The sequence below is a fragment of the Mesocricetus auratus genome, unplaced genomic scaffold, assembly GCF_017639785.1.
Source record: "Mesocricetus auratus isolate SY011 unplaced genomic scaffold, BCM_Maur_2.0 Super-Scaffold_100676, whole genome shotgun sequence".
In the NCBI taxonomy this organism is placed as follows: Eukaryota; Metazoa; Chordata; class Mammalia; order Rodentia; family Cricetidae; genus Mesocricetus; species Mesocricetus auratus.
In genome coordinates this window covers 167,341,616-167,363,020 of record NW_024429266.1, presented here as the reverse complement: position 1 = coordinate 167,363,020, position 21,405 = coordinate 167,341,616, and the positions used below count along the sequence as shown (strand labels likewise).

The following is a 21,405-nucleotide window of genomic DNA, read 5'->3' as shown; positions in this document are numbered from 1 at the left end:
AAACAATAGTAGCAGTTTTGGTTTATCAGTACTCCTTATCAACTGCCTTCCATCAGCTGGCTTCTGCTTTAAGAGCTGAACTTCCCAATTTCACGTTCTTTCTCCTTCTCAAACGTGAAGTTCCGGATTCTTCTGTTCTGTTATTATCTCTGCCATCTCCTGTTTACTGAAAGCATTTGTGTCCTGGACCCTGGGCTCTGAAGCTTTCTGTTTTTTCATGTCTTCTTCTTTCCTCCGCACCATGACTTTCAAACACTGAGTGTGGAGGAAGCGATTATGGGAGTAAATGTTCCCAGAGTGCATCCTGCCCCATGGAAATAAATGAGAGTGTTGCCTGGATTCATATGTAGCTGTGCCCTTGCCTAGGAGCCCTTGCCTGTTTCTTGGTAAGAGGTTAGGCTGACAATCACTGGACTCAGTTTTCATGTGAAAAATGGGTTTGGTCCACCCTCACTGAAGGCTGTGTCTGCCACTCTGGACCTGGTATTATTAAAAACCTGCATGGCTCAGTCAGCAGTGTGGTCACAGATCACAGGGTGACTGCTGCTGCTACTGGACAAATCCCTCAGCAACTAAGACATGCTGCTCATAGGAGGTTCCAGCCTTCACTTTCCTGCTATGGTGTGAGCCTGTGTGTGTGTGTGTGTGTGTGTGTGTGTGTGTGTGTGTGTGTGTGAACGGGTGTGTGCAGGGGAAGATGTGTGGTGGCCATACTGCCATAGCTAAGCAAAACCCAACATAGCATATAGGAATGTGTGCTGGAGGGAAGGAAGGCTGTTTTTTCCTTTGACTTGGTGCTCATGACCGATGTTTGAAGCAATTTACCTCTACCTGGAGCTTATGGACTCAAAAGCTGGGAGGAGATGGGGTTATCATAGACTCCTGAGTGCATTCCCTTCATGTTCTAGAACCTATCAAAGAACCTCAAACTCTAGCTCTTCCCCTTCTTTCTCCTGTACCTGTGGGTTTCTCCCAGGCCCTGCTTCATCTGTCTGTCTTTTTGCCTTTCTCTGTCTCTGTCCTCTCTTCCAGCCCTTCCTTCTTAAGTTCTCACACTGTGGTGAGACAAGGGACAAACCAGAAAAGGGAAACAGGAGAAGGGAAAGAGCCAGCTTCACTTGCTCTAGGCTTCAGAAAGACTTCTGCTGACTCAAAGCTTCATGAGTTAAGAGAAGGGAGGCTCTGGCTCAACACAGAGGGGGAGATGCTTGGAAAGAAAAACAGCAACAGGAAAAACCCTGCTTAGCCTACTCTCACAGCCGCGACTTTGGGTTTTTCTTTGAAAGTGGGGGATTTCAGCTGGGTAGATATTGCATTTGAGTCAAACTACTTCCTTTGACTCAGGCTTCTGTGGTTTCAAGGCTGGGTGAATTTTGCCTGGTAAGCCTCAGCCTGGACCACCTTGGCTCTGTGGGCTGTCCCAGAGCCTTGAAGGAAGGGTAGCAATAAGTTTTCAGGCTCTGTCCCCTAATGCCAAGGTTTTGTTGGTTGTTTTGGGTCTTTTTGTTATTGTTGTTGTTTTCTTTCAGATGTGACCATTTCTCTTGGTGGCCATACTCTGTTCTCTATGCTTAACAATTTATGTCAAGGAAGGTCTCTATGCCTGGGCCTGTGAGGGGCAAGCTTACAGTATCAGGCTATCTGCCCAAATATCATTTCCTTACTAAACAGAGGTGTGGAAAAGAAGACAATGGTTTTCTCAAAGCTTGAAAGTGCTGGGAATAGGCCTGGGACTTGCCAAAAAGACCTTCTTTCCATTTGAGTACACTGACTGATGCTCCCTTGTCCCATTTGTGGCGTTCCAGCCAAAGTAACTGAGGCATGGAGATAGACTTGGCTTGGGATGTAAATTGCTGCAGAGATGTGGCATTCTGCTAGTTCTTGGCCTGCTCAGGCTCCATTAGACCAAACAATGAAGTCATTTACACTCACTTCCACAGGTGGATTTTGTCAAAATGTTCCATGTGGTACAAGATAAGTGTGTGTGTGTGTGTGTGTGTGTGTGTGTGTGTGTGTGATGTGTGAGTGCACTGTGTGTATGTTTGTTTATGAGTGAGTATGGGCATGCATGTGCCATGGTATGCTGTGTAAGTCAGCGGACAACCTTTGATTTAGCATTAAGCTGTACACATCAGGCTAGCTGTTTTTCAGAGCTCTACAGATTCTCCTTTCTTTGCCAGGATTACAAATGCCTGGACTGCTAGGTTAATCTTTTATTCCATAGACCTGAACGCAGGTACTCAGGCATGTGTGATAAACTATTGTACCCATTAAGCCATCTCACCAGCCCAGTGCAATGTTAATCTTAATTCAGATTCTTGAGGAGTGGAACTAACCATGACTTCTGATCCCTTCTTTTCTTCATACCCAGAATTCTGGTGTTTGTGTTTCCTGACCCGAGGATTCTGATTGCACTGCAATTGTGCTTTTCCCTGGAGGATCTAGGGATATTAACTTGATGCCTTTGCTCTGACACAATGCATTAATCCCAATCATAATTACCACAAGCATGGATTGATCGGCTACTGTGGACTGGCACAGATGCTAAACACTTTGTGAACTCCTTCGCTCCTACCCCAGCTTCAATACAACACACAAAGTGAAATAAATACACTCCTCAAGAGGGTCACCTCAGTAACAAGAGACAGAACTAGGCCTGAACCTCTCTGTCCTGAGTTGCTTACTTCTGCCAGATACCTGCCCCCTCTGCACCCAGCCTGCAGCTGCTTTAGCAGCTTCACAGAAACAGGCTGGGTTTGTGGGAGCTCTGGAAGCCACAGGTTCTTTGTGGGAAGCCTGCAGAGGAGAAAGAAACTGGGCCTGGGCCTGGCCGGGGGTTATGAAAACCACCAAGCTTCCACTCACTCCTGAGCTTGTCAAGTCATTTGTGTCCACAGTGCAGTCTCTGTGGACTTGCCACGTTGCCCTTCACCCGGGGAGTACAGCTTGTGTGTGTCTTGGGCTTGCTACAAGGCGTTTTGCTGCCCCTACTTTTTGTTTGCTGTTCTTTTCACCTTGACTCCTTAAACCAGTTGATCTCACAGAGCCCACCTGAAAGCTTCCAGGGAAAGCTCAGTCATAGGAAGTGATTTTTGGACCTCTGCTTGAATTGGGAACCTTCTCCTCAGTGACACCACAGATTCACCCTCCAAAAAGAGGAAAGCCACAAGAACCTAGTTAAGCCCCGTATCATAGACTCACATATTGACACCATCTTAATTACTCAGCCCTGCTGATGCCATTTAAACTTCTCCCACAATCTGCTGGTTTAATAACATAGCAGGGATGCTTCATTTGAAGAGCTCCATCAATCTACTAATTAGTGCTTTTGCTTCAAACCTATTGTTGAGTCAGAGTCAGATTCAAAGTCAATACTGAAGCAGTCAAAGTACAAGCTTGTATGGTCTAAGGTGGAATAGGCCTACGAATCAAACTCACCTCCTTAGAGCTATCAGGCCCAACTAATAGATCACATAACTCCAGAGCCAGAGAGGCTGCAGTACCAAGATGTGAGTCATTTGATGGAGCTTCCAAGGCAGGCAGAGGCAGCTAGGGGGAGCTAGCCTATTGTCACCTAGAGATTCCCTTACCTCTGCTGTCACCATCCCTTCCCACCCAGTGTACACCTCTCACAAACTTCCATGAGGTTCCTGACTTTAAGATCAACCAGGCTAAGATGTCAGAAATAATGGGAACCAAAGTCAATAAAACCACATGTCCGAGTTCTCTAAATACACTGAGTTGGTAAGGTCTGCCAAGCACCTGGAAATGAAATGAATGGGCTGGTGGGCTTTTCAATAGAACAGGCTACACAAACAACTCCCCCTCTCAAAAGCTCATCTCTGTATAACCAAGTGATAGAGTACTCAACAATTTCTTAAGAAACATCTGTGGCTTCAAGATGAATATAGCATGTAAATCAGACAAATGATTCACATTATCTGGAACTTTCTCTTTTTGTTCTTTTCATCCCCTCCCCGCTAAGGCCCCAGTCTCAGGATCTCTCTAGAGCCTTGCCCATGAGATTAGGAAAGAAAGTTCTTAGGGCATCTGTAAACATCTCAGCTTTTGCAGTAGTGAAACTGGTGGGACCTGCCCTGCCTTCAGCCAGGCAAGAGAAGGCTCTTGTGTGGATTCATCTTTTTATAGTCATTAGTTCTCTCTCTCTCTCTGTCTCTCTCTCTGTCTCTCTCTTTGTCTGTCTCTCTCTCTGTGTCTGTGTCTCTGACTCTCTCTGTGTCTCTGTCTCTGTCTCTCTCTGTGTCTCTGTCTCTCTCTGTGTCTCTGTCTCTCTCTGTGTCTCTGTCTCTGTCTCTCTCTGTGTCTCTCTCTCTGTGTCTCTGTCTCTCTCTCTGTGTCTCTGTCTCTCTCTGTGTCTCTGTCTCTGTCTCTCTCTGTGTCTCTGTCTCTGTCTCTCTCTGTGTCTCTGTGTCTCTGTCTCTCTCTGTGTCTCTGTCTCTGTCTCTCTCTGTGTCTCTGTGTCTCTGTCTCTCTCTGTGTCTCTGTCTCTGTCTCTCTCTCTCTCTGATAAAACAGCAAAACAGCTGGTGAGATAGCTCAGTAGGTAAGGAGCTTGCTGCCATGCCTATGATCTGGTTCAATCCCTGAGACCTACATGGCATAAGGAGAGGGAGCACCGACTCCTACAAGTTGTCCTGTGATCTGAACCCATGTGCCTTGGTACCTACAACCTTCCATCATAAAAGAAACACAGGTTGAAAAGAAGTAGAAAAAAATTTAAATAACTGCACTGCTGGTAATTTACAGGTCATGTTTTACTCAACAGTGTGTGAACATGCTTTCTCACCCTGGATTCCCCTGTCAACATCTTTTCTTCGAGGTGAAGTTCACAATGCTGTGGCCTTGAACAGGAGTTCTACTCTTCACATGGTGATACAGAGGGGAGTCTGGAAAGCCAGGTTAACACTTTTCAAGCACTGCCCATGGCCCTGCTTCATAAATAGTCATTACCATGTAGTGAGAACTTTCTTTGTTAGTTGGATGAAATACAATCAGTTGCCTCCCTGATTTTTGCTCAATCACTGGTAATTTTCACTTATCTAAGGAAGAGGTAAGGGGATTAAACCAGTGGTCTAACTGAAAGGATTTTCGCAATCATTGTCAGAAGACAACGTTACTGTTATCAGGACTGGGCATATCAGATCAGAGGGTGTTGTACAATTTGAGTCACAAATTATTGAGTGTGTGACTGTGATAATATTTACAACACTTTTTGTTCTTTTCACAGTACTCAAAGTTTTACTGTGTGTCTTCATAACATAGTTATGAAAAAATGGAGAGCATGGTTAATGACTTTCAATGACTTTTTTATTTTGAAGGAGACAAAAAACAAACAACAACAAACAGTATCATACTATGCAGCCCTGACTTGCCTGGAACTTACTTTGTAGAACATGCTGGCTTCTGACTTGTGATTATCTTCCTGCCTCTGCCTCACAAATGTTAGGGTGACAGGTACCTCTTGCCATTCCAGGGTGTGCTAATTTCTGCTTATAGCAGACACACACACATAAAAAAGAAAAGATAGACTTGGGATTTAAATTTTTTTTATGTAGATGTATGCGGATGTGTCTGAGTGTGTGCTTATGTGTGTGGTACCTTCAGTGGCTAGAAGGTATCAGATCACATGGAGCCAGAGCCACACCACAGACATTTCTACATAGCCTAATGTGGGTGTTGGGAAGAAACTCCAGTCCTCTGCAAAAGCAGTATAAGCTTTTAATTGCCCAACCATCTCTCCAGTCCTAGCTTAGGGTTTTAATAAAGTGATTCATCTGTAGCCTGGGACTATCACGGGCACTGGAAGTTTGCAGAGCAGCCAACCACAACTTATAAATATATGTATCAAAACACAAAACAAGCTTTAACTACAGTGAAGCAGATACAGCAACAATGTTGCAGGTGTTGAGAAGGTGGCTCTTGATCTCAAAGAAATACCTAGAATACATTAACAAAATAAATGCATAGTGTACATTAAGTAAAGAGACACCCAGAATACACTAAGTAAAGCCCCAACACACATAGCACATCCTCAATTTTATAGAGGGAGAGGAATTAACTTGGAACCCTCCATTGTGTTTAGAGATGCAGTCATTAGCCATCCTAGGCTTTGTTTCCAGTTTCCCTGACAGCTGTGTGTCCTCTGGTGACCTCTCTGTCTTTCTCTACTTCAGTTTTTCCTTCTGCACAGTGGCTTTTGGAAGCAAATTAAAGGTGAACACTGTGCCTAGCCATTTAAAACAAGTACCTTTAAAATATCGGTAAAGAATAAGTTTTAGTTAATCCTTGTGAGTGATGACTTTGATATTTTTTGTACTATATAACTTTCATGCTATTAGCAGTAAAAAATACTACTTTTGTAAAATTAGTTTGTCTAAAGGGTATGTACTGAAGTGATGGTGCTCTGGGTAGAAAAATTGCTACCAGTAAAAAGTTTGTCTGTGTGGGAGAGGGATTTTAAGGACCCTGAATTTTAACTTGGTTTGAGGTGAGACTGCCCAGCCCCAAAATGTCTTGTTTCACTGAAAGCTGGGTTTGGAACCCACGTCTCCAGACTGTAGAAGGATAGATACAGGAGTCAGAAGCATGGAGCCTCACATTTATGACTGTGCCTAGAGCTCATGTATATACTAAGGGTGCAAAGAAGAAACAGGAGCTATGAAAATTGGAAACAATCTATATATCTCCAAGGTTTCGGTTTTGGGTCTTGGAAGGGCAGAGACTGAAATGCAGAAGCTGGTGAAAGAAGCAATTTTTGATTGTGTGTTTTCATTTCCTTTGTTTGTTTGGAGGCAGGCTCTCACTACTTCCCGTGGGTGGAGTGTCTCTAACTCACTATTCTTGTTGTACCTTGGTCATTAAAACTCTGAGATTACATTCATGTGGCATCACACCTGGCTGAGAATAGGTTTGATGAAATAAAGGACGCAAATTTAGTTGTCACTATTCTCAGGTTTGCAAAAGACCCAAGTGAGTTTGGTTTATGGTGATTTAATAATCTATACCTAGAGCTACATGTAAGGGCAGTGGCAAGAAAAGGAAACGACTTAGTGAGTTTTGTGGAATTAAAATATGTAGGTCTGACAAACAAATTTTCAGTGCTCATAGAACAGACTGAAATGGGAAATAGTCAAGGGATGCATTGAAAGGGGTCCAGCTGCAATTTTAAAAGAAGAAAATGCTGTAGAAGAATGAGACCATCTCAGTAAAGAGCCCTGGCTTCTCTTAACTCATCTGTGAACAGTTTGAATTCAAAATGAGATGGCAATGGGACAGATATGATAGGAATAGATATAATGGAGTGCTTGCTTAGCATGCACAAAGCAATGGATTTGATCCCTAGCACAACATAAACTGGGTGTGGTAGAGCACTAAGGAAGTGGAGGCAGGAAGACCAGAAGTTCACGCTCATCTTCCACTAAATATTGAGTTTGAGGCCAGTCTAGGGGTACATGAGACCCTGCAACAAAAATTACACTAAAGGAAAAGAAGAAATTTGGGGCAAGATCAGAAGACATCATGTCAGGCAGGAAACAAAGGGTCTTTTGGGTTTTCTAGGAAGACGTTCCCAGTGACTTTAAAAGTAGTTTCTGAGATATAGCAATACAGAAGATGGAACCTTAATTTAAGACACCAGCCTGCACAGTAAGAGAAGTAAGTATTTGATGATAACTGTGGAAGGTGGCTGAGCAGGCTCATGGTTTAGTTAAGATAAAGGACTCTATGCATATTTGAAAGCAGAAAGGAAGAGATGAAGGAAAGCTTTGGGAAGGTAGAGAAGAAACCTGACCAAGGATGCTGAGAAGGTAATAGGGAAGAGATGGGGAGAAGCAAGAACTATTAGCATTAATCCCAGACAGCTCTCTCCTATGATTCTGAACAGTTTGTGGGATTTGAATGAAGAAATTATAGCAAACTGAGGTTTGAAATGTGTTACAGCATTCCTGTCTGGGTCCCATCGCTGCTTTAGTCCCCAAAATAACACACGGAGATTCTATTTGTTACAATGCTGTTGGCCAGTGTTCAGGGCTTATCATTGGCTAGTTCAGTCTTAAGTATTAACTTATAACTACTTATATATATATATATATATATTTCTATAAGGTCTTGTCTTACCAAGAACACCAGGCTCGTGTGTCTTCTCCTTTAGGGATCACATGGTGACTCTCCACTCTTGACTACATTTCCCAGACTCCTCTTTAGCTCCTAGCTCCACCTGTCTTGCTTCCCTATTGGCCAACAGTGCTTTATTTATCAACCAGTAAGACAAACATATACATAGAAGGACTTCCCCCATCAGAAATGTTTTTTATCACAGTGTAGCATTGTTTGAACCTCACCATAGTACAGCTATCATCAGATCATGACCCGAGTCATTATTTGCTCTCTGACGATTTCCCCTGATGAACTTGAAAGTGCAAGATGGGAGGTGTCAAATAGACTCTCTTAACCATTGTGTTATAGTATACCTGACAAGAGCCTAACAGACACTTGCTAAATGTATGAATGAATGTATGAATGAACAAACGGATGTATGTATGTATGTATGGATGAGTCAGTCATCTCTTCTCCTAGGAAAGAGACTGACTATAACTCAGGATTTGCTTTTGTTTTCTGGAAGTGAGTAAGGCAGCTTAGCAAGAACACCACTCTCCCAGCACCATGTAGTCAGGGATCTTTGATTTTTCAGGAGTACATTCCTAAAATCAAACAGACAAACAACACCACACCACACCCCCACATTCTCACAGTCTTATGTAGTTTTTAAAGCCCAGAGAAGAATCCCCAGACTATAGAATAGGCACAAATCAGAGTATAGGATGATATGCAGAAAACTTCCTGTGCTGACAATGACAGCCTTTACTTCCTGATCTGTGGAATAGGGATAAGGGTAAAAGGTGCTGTCCTCACAGCCATAAAGTGTTCACTGAGGATTCTGACTTCTGCATTGCTAACTGAATATTTTCTCATACTTCCTCCAGAAGTTTCATTGCCAAGTAGGTAAAAAAATTTCACTGTACTCTAATGAGGTTATTGAGTAGCCTTATGCTGTTGTAGCTTTACCACCTAAGATCCTACTACTCATCTGAACCTCTATGTGCCAGTATCCGGATGGTTCAGGGTAGAGGTGAACTCTAAAACACTGGCTGATTGGCTAGATTAATCCTGCTTAAATTAATAATAATTAAAAAGCCTCACTGCCATGGTTTCTCTTCCTCTTCATAACAACTTTGTGAGATGGGTTTTAACCCCTTGCTTAGCACCACCCAGCAACTTCAACTCAAACCTAATCCCTCGGATGCTCCATCCTTATCATTTTGATCATTTTCCCTGGTTCTGACTTTGCTTTCGCTTTCTCTTCCTCTCACCAGGAAAGGAGAAGAAGCCCTTGGCAGAATGGCATTTCATTGTGTTTCCAGCAACCGCCTGCTTCGTCTTATTAATTTTCTCATTCATCTGCAGAGTGTAGGTATTCTTTATACCCAAGGGCTGACTTTGCAGTCCTTACACATGGCTTATTATCAGATGGAATTTGCAGCATGCTGTTTCAGGTTGAAATAAAACATAGCATACAGAAGCTAAACAGGACACAGCACAATCCTCAGCCACTACACACTCCTCAAATTGGTTGACAATATTTTAATTTTTATAGAGGTTTTTGCCACTGTGTTCTTTTCCTTCACATACTTCCTCATTTTTTGACATCTCCTATAAAAAGACAGCAGTCCACCCAAGTCTGAAGTCACCACACTGCCTTCACATATGGGTCTCAGTGGTCACCGGTGACCTCTGCCTGGCTTTCACTTACCAGTCCAGAGTGGTTGTCCTTGGGTCAAATGCAGATTCTCTAAAGCATACACAGATCTCATATCCCACCTTGCAAATGACTGCATCCCTCTCTCTCTTTCTCTCTCCCTCTCAATTACTAAGGAAATGCTTTGTTTTAGCTTAAAACCTTGGGAAATAACTTCCATATTAAAAGGCATTACTCATTAACATGTTATATTAGATGCCTGTGGGTGATGGGCAGCAGTTCAAAGGAGGAGAGATGAGAAGGAACTGTGAACTTGGCACAGTTGAAGGAGGAAAGCTAGAATGAACAGTGAATGAGAAACAGGAAAAAAAAAGGATGCTGCTGACCTATCTTCAGAAGTCAGGCCTGGCAATAAGCCCAATGTGAAACAGAACTTCCTCTTCCCTGGAGATCTCAGAAGCCACATCTCAGGCTGGAAGCATTCCAAGGTTTTCAATGATGAAGATGTTTAACAATCTTAACCAACACAGTTACACATGGAACTAACTCTGTCAATGTAGGAGTAGAAATCTAGGCAAGAGGACTGTATATGCTCACCCAATTCCTTTGATGTTTTCAGGTGTCACATATGGATCAGGTTATTTCCACCAGTTCCAGCTCCTAAGAGTAACATCAAAGATCTCCTTGTGGTGACTGACTATGAGGTAATGTTTAAAGACACGAAGAGGTGATATTCTAAGTGCCTTGATGTGAATCTCAAGCTCTCTCCATATGTCTATGTATGCATGCACCAGTTAACACACACACACACACACACACACACACACACACACACACATATATCCCTCTCCCCCTCCCCCATTCTGTGGTGTGTGTGTGTGTGTGTGTGTGTGTGTGTGTGTGTGTGTGTATGCAATTTAGATGTTATTATTGTCTCTACATTTAGGGAAAGTTTTATTCAATCATAAGGGCTCTTGTCAGTTAAACTTGAATTTTCATTTTATACCCACCATATTTTAACTGATCTCTGTTAATTCCTCCAACAACACAAATCTTAAGTTCCTTTTTTGTAAATAATAGACATAGATGAGATCCTGACAAAACAGTATCATCACAATTACTATAGCTTTGTTGTAAAACTTGACACGATGTAGGCTGAGGTCTCCAGAAGTGATCTTCCCTCAATATATTTTAGTTAAGTCTGGAATTATTACATGCAGTTTAGAGCTCACCTTTCACTTTCCATAAGGATGACAAGAGTGGTGAGAGGGTATGGAGAAGGTAGACAGCTGAATTTTTTTTTCCTTTTTAGACAAGTTATCACTACATAGCTCTGGCTTGGCTAAAACTTGCTATGTACACCGAGATGGCCCTTGACTCATATATCCACTTGACTGTATTAAAGGCAGGAAGCTTGAAGTCTGTGGTAAATTTGGGCACTGTGGTTAATTCAGAGGAAAAAACCAAAATATTAATACTATTATCAGCCTTTCCACATATTGAGGTCTTCCTTAGTTTCTTTCAACAACATTTCAAGATTTTCTGTGTATAGTTATTGCATTTTATTGCTCTTATCTTTCAGTCAAGTGGCTATTGAATTATAGGGCAGCATACTCTTCCTGTAAAGATATAATAAACATTTAATGTAGAATTGTTTGTTATGAAAAGTGTGTCCTAATATGTACTAATGAATACAAAAAGAGCTAACAAGCCAGACTGGGCTTCATTCACTGACCTCTAATATAGATCAGTGTATTTTTTTTAACAAACTTAGAAGTTTCTTCAGCAGATGTGGATGAAGTGTCTCCTGGCCAGTTGCAGGGAAAAAAAACAGGCTGATGAAAAATTCATCAAAACGGTTAATTTCAGTAGACCCCAAAATTTCTTCAGAGTCCTTTGTAGTTTGAGTTTGGGATGATTTATAGGCAGTAGGTTACTACACTACTGAAGTAAAGAATTGAGTCATGGTACCCTGTATTTGTTCCTAGTATTCTTCATTGAGGGAACAGCCCACCCATACTGGCTTATCTATAGCTCTTTGGAAAAAGAGCAGGCCCTGTATGAAACTACTTCTGTTCATCTGAGTGTGCACTGTTCATTCCTCTTTGTTGTTGTAGAGGAAAACACATGGAAGTTAAACATGACACTTCAGTCATTTGTCCTGTTCTCTTAATGGAACATTTGAAGGCTGGTATCTAATTTCCCTACAGAGCCTGGAAGGATTCTGTTATTATTCTGAGGTTGGTGGATGAAACTGGCTTAAGAGCTTACTTTCTGAGCTTCTGGTTTGTATTAATTAAAATCAAGTCATGTGTGTAGCATAATGACTTGGGGTAGACAGGCTGCTTTCAGAGCATGCAAAGGATTAATGTCAGCATTACCTGGCTTCTCAGGATAATTTACTGTGTGCACCCATTACAGAGTTTTACATGAAAGATTGTGGGAAAGAGACAGGGAGGTGAGACAGACTCAGAGAATTAGGGACTGGAACATGTAGTTTTGTAAGGTGTTACGAGTATTCTGGCCTAAGGTTTTAACCTAAGATAGCATGTGAGCAAGTAGAGAGCTGACCACAGCTGGGCCACATGCAACAGTGTGTTCCAGCCATCCTTTCCACCCACAGGGACCCTGATACAAGAAAATAAGGCCCATTAGTGCTATCGGCCCCATCACCCCTGGGAAGCACCTGACTAGTGGGAAAAGAGGCTCTCTACTTTGACAGTTGATCATTCATGGTGAGGGTAATGTGTCAAGATCCATTGTGGTTGTCAGAAGCTGTGATAGTCAAGCCCCGATATACAATGGTACAGTATTTGCTTAGAGTCTACAAATTCCGCACACAGATGCAGAGCAGTGGGTTCAGGGGCTCACTGTGACTTGCACCTCCATACTTGGTAGGAATGCTCAAAGGCCTAGGCCGTTGAAGACAGTGGTCATCCTAGAGCTATTGTTAGGAAAGTTTTTGTTTCTCCAGACTTCAGTTGAGAGATTATTATACAATATTCAATAGACAGTTAACATTTTGGCATTGCTTTTTTGTTTGTTTGTTTAGATTTCACTCTGAGTTTTCAAATTTATTAGAGATGAGTTTCAAGTTGACTTTTTCCAGTGGAAACAAGAAAGGATTCTTCCCTACAATATGCCCACTATAAATAATATAAACTATGTCATTCAGGAAACATGTCTGCCGTGTTTCTCAGATGATGCCAATATATAGCACCATATCTAGAGTGGGATGGGTGTTAAAAATGTGCTGGATGGGAAAAGAAGATGATTTTTCCTAGGTGACATTTTTAGCACAATTTCTAATTATTATTAGCTTTATGTGTTATATACAAAATTATATTAAAAGCAAATGCTCCGATTTACTAGAATCTTTTATTTCTTGAGATATGGTTCCATATAGGACAGGGTGGCCTCAAACTGGATATATTGTTAAGTATTACCTTGAATTTCTGATCTTCCTGCCTTCACCTCCTAAGTGCTGAAATTATAGACAAGAACATCCACACTGGATTTATTCAGTCCTGAGAATCCAAGCCAGGGCTTTGTACATCTAGGCAAGCACTCGACCAACTGAACTACATCTCTAGCCTCAAATTTGTATTATTGCAGTTGGTGAGTGGAATATGATGGAAATATTAAAAGGAATCATATCCAACTGGGGGTGTGTCTCCCAAGGAGAATACCAGGCTGACATGTACAAGGATTTGGGTTCAATCCCAAGAACAAAGCCATGACTCCCAAAATACAAAATATACTTAAAATGCTGTATGCTATTATAAAGAAAAATTCATACATTTATGCAAGGGATAGGGGGAACATATCTCATTGACAGAACATCAATAATGGTAGTAGTAGTAGTAGTAGAGTAGTAGTAGAAGTAGTAGTAGTAGCAGTAATAGTAGTAGTATACTTAAGTTATGTGTCCCTGTTACTACATCATTAATGTAAAGAACACTTTATTGTTTAAAAGAGCTGGGGAGAAGCAGTAGGGTATGTTTTTAAGGTAAGTCCATGGATAGTTTTTCTCCTTCCCATTTAAGTTGTCTTATTGGCTAAACATACTATTGCTTTTTAAAAGTTACTTCAAACCAAAGAGATGAGATGTTCTCTAAAAGACATGTAAGGAAGACACTTTGTTTTGCAGAAAGTTGCTTGGAATGAAACCAAAATTGAAGTTGTAAGTTGTGTGGAAGAAACTGGATTTGAAGTCATGGAAAATTCTGTGTTTTGATGGCATTGAGACATTCTGAAAAGAATTCATACAGGACTCCATGATAAAAGCAAGGACTGATATTTCTTGGCAAGGAGTAATTGCAAATGAAAACACAACACTCAATTTGGTTGCAAGGCAATACATCCAGTCACATGAGTCTCCAAAGTCCCATCCCTTAAAGAAGACAAGCGTCATCAAACCCCCCTTGCTGATAGCGGGATAATGGATTCATCTGAGTAGAGGCCTTGTTTTCCCACCCACAGTACATAAAGTATCACCCGGCCTGGTTATACAGGCCAGTCTTTGCAATTTGCATGACTTACCTTGAACACTTTGCACAGGAGACCGTTTTTTAAGCTAATGTCACATGTTTACTTTGGTTTGAGATGCCAATGGTAGCACTTTCAACTACAGTGGCAGGAAGAAAGAGTGGAACCCATCGAGAGTCAACCTAAATTCAAGATTGTCTTTCCCACAGCAAGTGGGAGCCATAATTTCATGGTGCTCCTTCCCTTCTGAGTTCTAGAATGCTTTTCTTTCAAGAACTGTGCCTGTGTGCTGGGATGTGGGATGATGTCATATGGGAGTGGAAACAAAGACTGTGTCTGGCTCTATCCACCAGACCCAGGAATCATCTAAGCCAAACTACAGACTACCTGAAAGTGTGCACTAAGACATCACTGTTGGGGCTGAGGAGATGGTGAGGAAGCATAAGGACCCGAGACTGGTCAACCAGCACCAAAGAAACAGCAACAAAACAGTGCAAGCAGCATGTGTCCACAATCCTGGTGCTGGGAAACAACAAGGGTCCATGGGAATTATTGGCCAGTCAGTTTAGCAAATTGGTGGTTTCTATGTTCGGTGAGAGATACAGTCTCAAAAATTTAAGGTAGAAAGTGACTGGGGAGAACCCCTGACACTGACCTCTAACCTACATACACATATTCATGTACACACATGAACACACATATACACATGTACACACACTAAAAACATCATCCCCTATTAAGAGAGAAGACAGAAGTTTGTTCAAGGATCACATTCTTCACAGTTTCCTTGGTACTATGAAAATAAACTCAGAAAGACATTGGCCATAATTTAGCTGTGAAGGTGATTGCTGGATCTAGAATGTACTTCCCGAAGAGACGTTTGATGCAAGAGCCTTCATGGCAACTTCCTGGTCGACTAGTTCTTTTTTATCTTTATTTTCCTCTTATATATAGAATCAACAACTTCTTGTTCAACCCTATTCTCTTAAGTTAGGGTTTCCTATAAACCATATCAATACACATTACAATTGTATAGAAATGTAGTCTCCCAGTATTTCACATATGAGGCTGTATCTATAGGCTTTTTTATTGGGCAACAGGTTGAAAGTAGAAGGAAGCACAACTATGCTCTGGAGGGAGGAATAATTAGTAGTAGAAGGGATCCTAATGGTGTTGGTTTTACATATTCCTGAGGCAAGGAGCTTAAGACAATGGAAGGAGATGACGGTGCTTAAAATCTATATCATGGCCCACTTTTATATACTTTATAGAGCTGATTTAGTCAGTTTTGATACTCTGGGTGAGGTGTACAAGGAGTACCAAATACTTCTTACATGGCTTTTCTGTTCTGTGCTCAGAATAGAAGGTAAAGCAGCCATGGACATCTGCCAATATCGGACCTTCTCTGAAGGTCACAGTACTATAGCAAATTTCTTCACTGTCTCTCTGGTCTTTACAAGTCTGCACTGTGTCACAGTTATACATATTACAATCCCCATGTTAAAGATGCAGGATGTGGGGATGAGAAAGGTCACTAGCCAGGAAAGGGCACAGTAAAGAGCTGAATATCAGACTTAGCAGACCTCTGTAACACAGAGGAGACTAGCACATAAAAGCTGAAGTTGGGGGCTGGAGAGATGGCTCAAAGGTTAACAGTGCTGTCTGCTCTTCCAGAGGTCCTGAGTTCAATTCCTAGCAACCACATGGTAGCTCACAACCATCTGTAATGTGACCTCTTGCCCTCTTCTGGCCTGGGCAGAACACTGAATACATAATAAATAAATAATTATTAAAGAAAAAAAGCTGTGGATCTCTGTGAGTTTGAGACCAAGCCTGGTCTACCTAGCAAGATCCAGGACAGGCTCCAAAACAATACAGAGAAACCCTGTCTCGGAAAAAAAAAAGCTGAAGTTGGGGGCTAGAGAGATGACTCAGTGGTTAAAGGCACTTGAGTATTCTTTCAGACTTCTGTGTTCAATTCCCAGCAACCACATGGTGACTCACAACCATCTGTAGTGGGATCAGATTGCTTCTTCCATTATAGATGAAGACAGACTAACATACATAAAATACACAAATAATAAGTAAAAAGGAAAGCTGAGGTTTGCTTTAGGGGTCAGACCAGGAAGTTGAGTTCCATGGGAGTGTTGGTATAATTGAGAAATGTTTATTTGATAGCTATCTGACCAAGAATCTATGAAAAATAGTTCTAAAGAATCTCTATAATGGGCATTGATTGGTCTTGGGTGGACAGTCAAGAGTTTGCATGATCAGCAATTGTCAAGAAAGGCTCATGCTACTGGCCTGCATACCACTTTGATAAATTATTATCAACATGTAAATTGAATGCTACCCAATTAAAGAATAATGGATGAGAACAACTAAGCCCAAGAATTCTCTGCCTCTCATTTGCAAGGGAAGCCTAGAGACACCATTTTGGAAACCTACCTTTTCCTAGGAGGGAGTTGCCCTCATATAAGGCCAGTTGTTTATTTTTCGTGTGTGTGTGTGTGTGTGTGTGTGTGTGTGTGTGTGTGTGTGTGTGTGTGTGTGTAGTTCTCATTTCAGGGATCCTTCCCTAGACCTAGCAGCCTGCAACCCTCTAGGTTTCACAGATCTCCTGCCCCCATCCCTGGGCTTGTGCTAACATCTAATCTTGGTGCATGTATAAGAAGCAATGCAAAGTAGTTCATGTGGCACTGTCAGCATGGTGTAGGCTTACTGTCCCTGATGCTTGTATTGTGACAATAATTCTTTAGGAACCCATAGCCAACATTATCTTTTCTAGGAAGGCTTCAAAAACAGTTGGTAAAGCATGCCTCTGGAGTCTCATTGTGAGTCTAATGTGTTTGACCATATGTCCCAGGAGCAGTAACCTTCTGCATAGGAGATGCATCTTTTTATTTGCAGGGTCTAGGACAGTAACTAAACCTTAAGAATTACATGTGGTGCCAGGGCTGTAGAGATGACCCAGAGGTTAAGAGCGCTGGCTGCACCTCCAGAGTATCTGGATTTGATTCTCAGCACTCACATGGCGACTCACAACCATCTGAAACACCTTTCCCACAGGATCTGACCTCCACTTATGGCTTCAGTGGGCACTAGCATGCAAGTGGTCAACATATGTTCCAAAACACTCATGACATTAAAAAATATAAATATGGTTAATGAGCAAGATAGTGTTCTCTTAGCCCTGGCACAGTACTTTCATATATATTTAAAACTGAACTCTATTTAGCAGAGGTTATCAAGACCTATAATGCCATAGACAGAAACACAGGTATCCAGTAGGAACACAATTGGGAGTAGCTGGGAGACACCCTGTGGTTGATGAAAGGTGAGGTCATGGTACTGATTGCCACCAGCATAGGACAGAGACCCACCCCCTAGATCGCAGCATATGGATAAAGAGTAGCTCTGCAAGACATCCTTTACAATGAAGAGTTTATTCCAACCTCTTTTCTTGGTACTTGGAATTCACGGTAAGTGGTTTAAGGGGAGTGTGAGGAGACTGGGAGATGAAACATGCCTGCAACAGCTCAAGCACCTGTGTCTCATTGATATTCCTCATGCTTCAAGCCATTCATGCTGGCTGGGGAAGAAGCCACTTGGGCAAAGAACAACCTGATTAAAAATCCAACCATTTTTGAGGTGAGACTTGTATGTGTCCGGGCCATCTGTTGGTGGAATTCATAAACTGTAGGTGCTAATTTGTTAAAGACAAAGCAGACTGCTGGTGAGAAAGGAGAGCTAATAAACAACCTTTGATGGCCCGGGGAAAGATGACGAGCCTGACTGAAACAGGACATGGTATCACCCTAGGGATCTTGGTGACAAAAGCTATGGAACTTTCATGTCCCATACACAGAAAAGGACATAAACTTTTTCAAAATGCTTTCTTTAGAGTTTCGTATTGAGTGAGACGACAATTTCTTTCTTCCTTCAGCATTACTCTGCGTTGGGGAGTAGCTGTGAGTGTAAATGTGGTTCAAGATGGGAACCCTTTGACATAAATGACATTGACTTGTTTAAGTGTACATAATCAAGAGAGGTCTATTCTTAATTCCCCCTCCTTCTCTGTTCCCACTACTTTTTTTAACCACCCTTCACCTGATTTGCAGGAACCTCTGAACTGAATTTCTGACCTCCAGGATTTCCTTTCTCTTGAAGGCATATCTTTCTGTATCACTCTGTCCAAAAATCTAAAGGATGTTTCACTAAAACAAAGTTCATCCTATCAAGAGCTGCCCTGGCATCTGTGTAGTGCTCCAGTAAAATTGTGTAAAATCCAATGTCTAGTCTGGTCTGTAAGCATTAAGCTGTCTTTCCCTTCCATTTGTGCCTGCTTAAGTTTTTCTCCAGTTGAAAGGCCTTCTGATTCTTTTTTCCTTCTTGTCAACCCTGCATCTTCTAAGATTTAGCCCTTTCCCACATTGACATCTCCAGTTTCTTGCCTGATGGACATTTCCCTGCATGTTTGCCAGATGCCTTCTGTGTAATTCTTACACCATTCAACTGCTTGCTTCTTATTTATTGTGTAAATACCCTGAGGTCAAGAGCAATTTCTTATGTACCGTTATTTACACAGGCCCCAGTAGGAACTGAGTGATTGTTGAGCTGAGCAAGACTAAAGAGACAGAAACATTCAACAGGTACTTAGAACCCTGATTCAGACTCACACATTAAAAACTGTGTGATTATACCAGAAAGAAAACAACCACGAAACAATGTAGTAAGCATTCATAGTTGACATCACTCTCTTGATCTGCAGACAGCCAGCTGCTGGCACCACTCCATGTATGCACTTGGAGCACTCAAGCTCTGGAACCGGGAGAAGCAAGCACCTGCACACTGGTCTCTTCCCCCAGCTTCACTAGTCCTTTGGTAATTAGCACATGCATCAGGACCATAAAGTTGCCCAGGTGTGTTAAGTTGAAATTCTAATGTGCTTTTGTTTTTCAACTTGAAAGCATGTTAAGTTCACTTCTGTTTTTCAAATTAAAAGCAGATGTTGGTCCCTGCCAGGTGATAAAAATGCAACAATCTGGGGGAGGAGGAAGAGGAGAAGAGAGTGAAGAAAACAACAAAGCAGTACCGCATCTTACAGGCAACTAAGCGGAGTGGAAGCATTCCCACTCCGAGGACGCAGGGGTCTGGGTTGCGGTTTCATTTCTCTGACATAACACAAGGTGTACACGGGTGTGGTTATGTCATCATATTTACTTGCAGAAAGTGGACCGGTGGGCTGGGCTTCATAGGTGGGCTAACATTTTTACTGTACAAAGCTGAATGAACCCCTGACATGTTACCTCAAGAGTTCTGTTCCTCTTCAGTTTGTTTGGAACACAACCAGTTTGAGAATGTTTTATCCAATAAAATTTTTTTTTATTTTGAGTTCTGTTGGTTAAAACCTTGGTTGTTCCCTTATACTTAACCATGATACAAATTGGTTTCACATGAACACACAGGTGCAGGACTTTCATTCCTATTTTTTATACGTCTACACCTTTGTGCCACATTTCAAATATGTGCATTCTTTGATATTCTCCACTAAACTTAATGAGGAGAGAAGTCTGTCTTTTTTATCTCCATGCCTTCACTTTCAACACAACACTCAGTTCTTACCTGCTGACTGTTCAATAATAAGGACAGTTATTCTCAATAAAATCGATAGGTATTTGTTTTCAGATAGTTTGTCCTAAAGATTGATAAATCTTTATTTCCCAACTAGCTCTATGGCTTATATTCTTGGCAAGATCGTTTGTATAACTCTTTAAAATATTTCTGGGATTTTCTCTTCTCCCTTCTTACCTCTTTGCTTTATAATTTTGCTTTGGAGAGATGCCTTTATCTTAATATTCTTTTGGAGGAACCTTATCCAACAGTTCTGGTCCTCACGATGCAGGGCACTCACACATGGATGTATGCATGCATGCATGCATGCATGCCTGCAAGTAAGCACACATGCATCATCCAAGGAAAGAGACAGGTCAACAAAACAGTGCTCCAATTAGCAAGCCTCTGTGCTTCCACCACAGAGCCATCAATTTCAGACACTGGAAAGCCCCTGGAAATTTGAAATGAAAATTAGTGACTTCATATGGGTCGTTGGCTCTTTTTCCCTGCAAGACTTAGCATGTACAGGGAAGATCAATCACATGTGTATTTCAAATAAATATTGCATGTAACATACTTATGCTTAAAAAGAAGGTCATTCATTTATTTTCTCTGAAATCCAAGTTTGACCAGGCCTCTTGTATTTTACCTGGTACCCTGAATTTGCAGTACTGCTATGATAGCTTAAGAGTGAAAGGCTGGTGTTACAAACGGAAGTGAAAAACACAGTTTTCAATAGAAGAAAGCTAAGCATACCTGTTTGACCTCTTTGGAGTTAAAAAAAATCACACAAAATCCACATGGATTTTCTGCAGGAATTGTGTACTTGGGAGCTCATCCCAGTCCTGGTCAATTCAAGACTAACACGAAATCTCCTAAAGACTCACTATTTAATACCTTATCTTCCTGTTGCATTTTAGAAACTAATATATCCTCTATCTATCTATCTATCTATCTATCTATCTATCTATCTATCTATCTTATATCTATCACCTATCTATTATCTACTTACTTCCTCCCCTTCTTCTTGTTATTATGACACTAATCTATCACTTGTCTATCTGCCTGCTTGACTTTCTGTCTGTAATCTATCTCTCACCTGTCTATACATCCATCAGTCATTTATGTATCTTTCTTCTATACTGGGATATAGAAATCTGGTGTTTGGAAGGGACCCTAAAGCAATGCCAGAATCATCTGAATTCCTGGCCTTGACTCACTCTGGCTTTTTAATGGTCCGTGTCACTTTGGGCTCCTGGTAGTCCTATTTGCATACATTTCATTAATGAAAATGGTAGAAACTTGTGCCTCTTTCTTCTTAGCATAAAGAACATTTTGAGAACCATAAAAATTAAGTATCAACTGGGTGTGGTGGCACACCTGGGAGGCAGAGGCAGGTGGATATCAGTGAGTTCGAGGTCGGTGTGGTCTATATAGTGAGTACTAGCACAGTCATGACCATGTAGAAAGACCTGATCTCAAAACAACAGCAACAACAAAGGATTAAATATTGTACTAATTTTTCA

General features: G+C 41.5%; 1 protein-coding gene across 1 annotated transcript in view; it reads left to right on the top strand.

Annotated features, from left to right (window-relative positions):
• The window catches only part of Il5ra (interleukin 5 receptor subunit alpha), a 29,808-nt gene extending 13,820 nt beyond the window's left edge, over positions 1-15,988 (top strand). Inside the window, exons 8-10 of the mRNA XM_005066186.3 lie at positions 9,393-9,486; positions 10,395-10,479; positions 13,926-15,988. Coding sequence (XP_005066243.3) covers positions 9,393-9,486; positions 10,395-10,479; positions 13,926-14,012 — 266 coding nt within the window. The 3' untranslated portion in view covers positions 14,013-15,988. The remainder of the gene's footprint in view (positions 1-9,392; positions 9,487-10,394; positions 10,480-13,925) is intronic.
• The last annotated feature ends 5,417 nt before the right edge of the window (positions 15,989-21,405 follow it).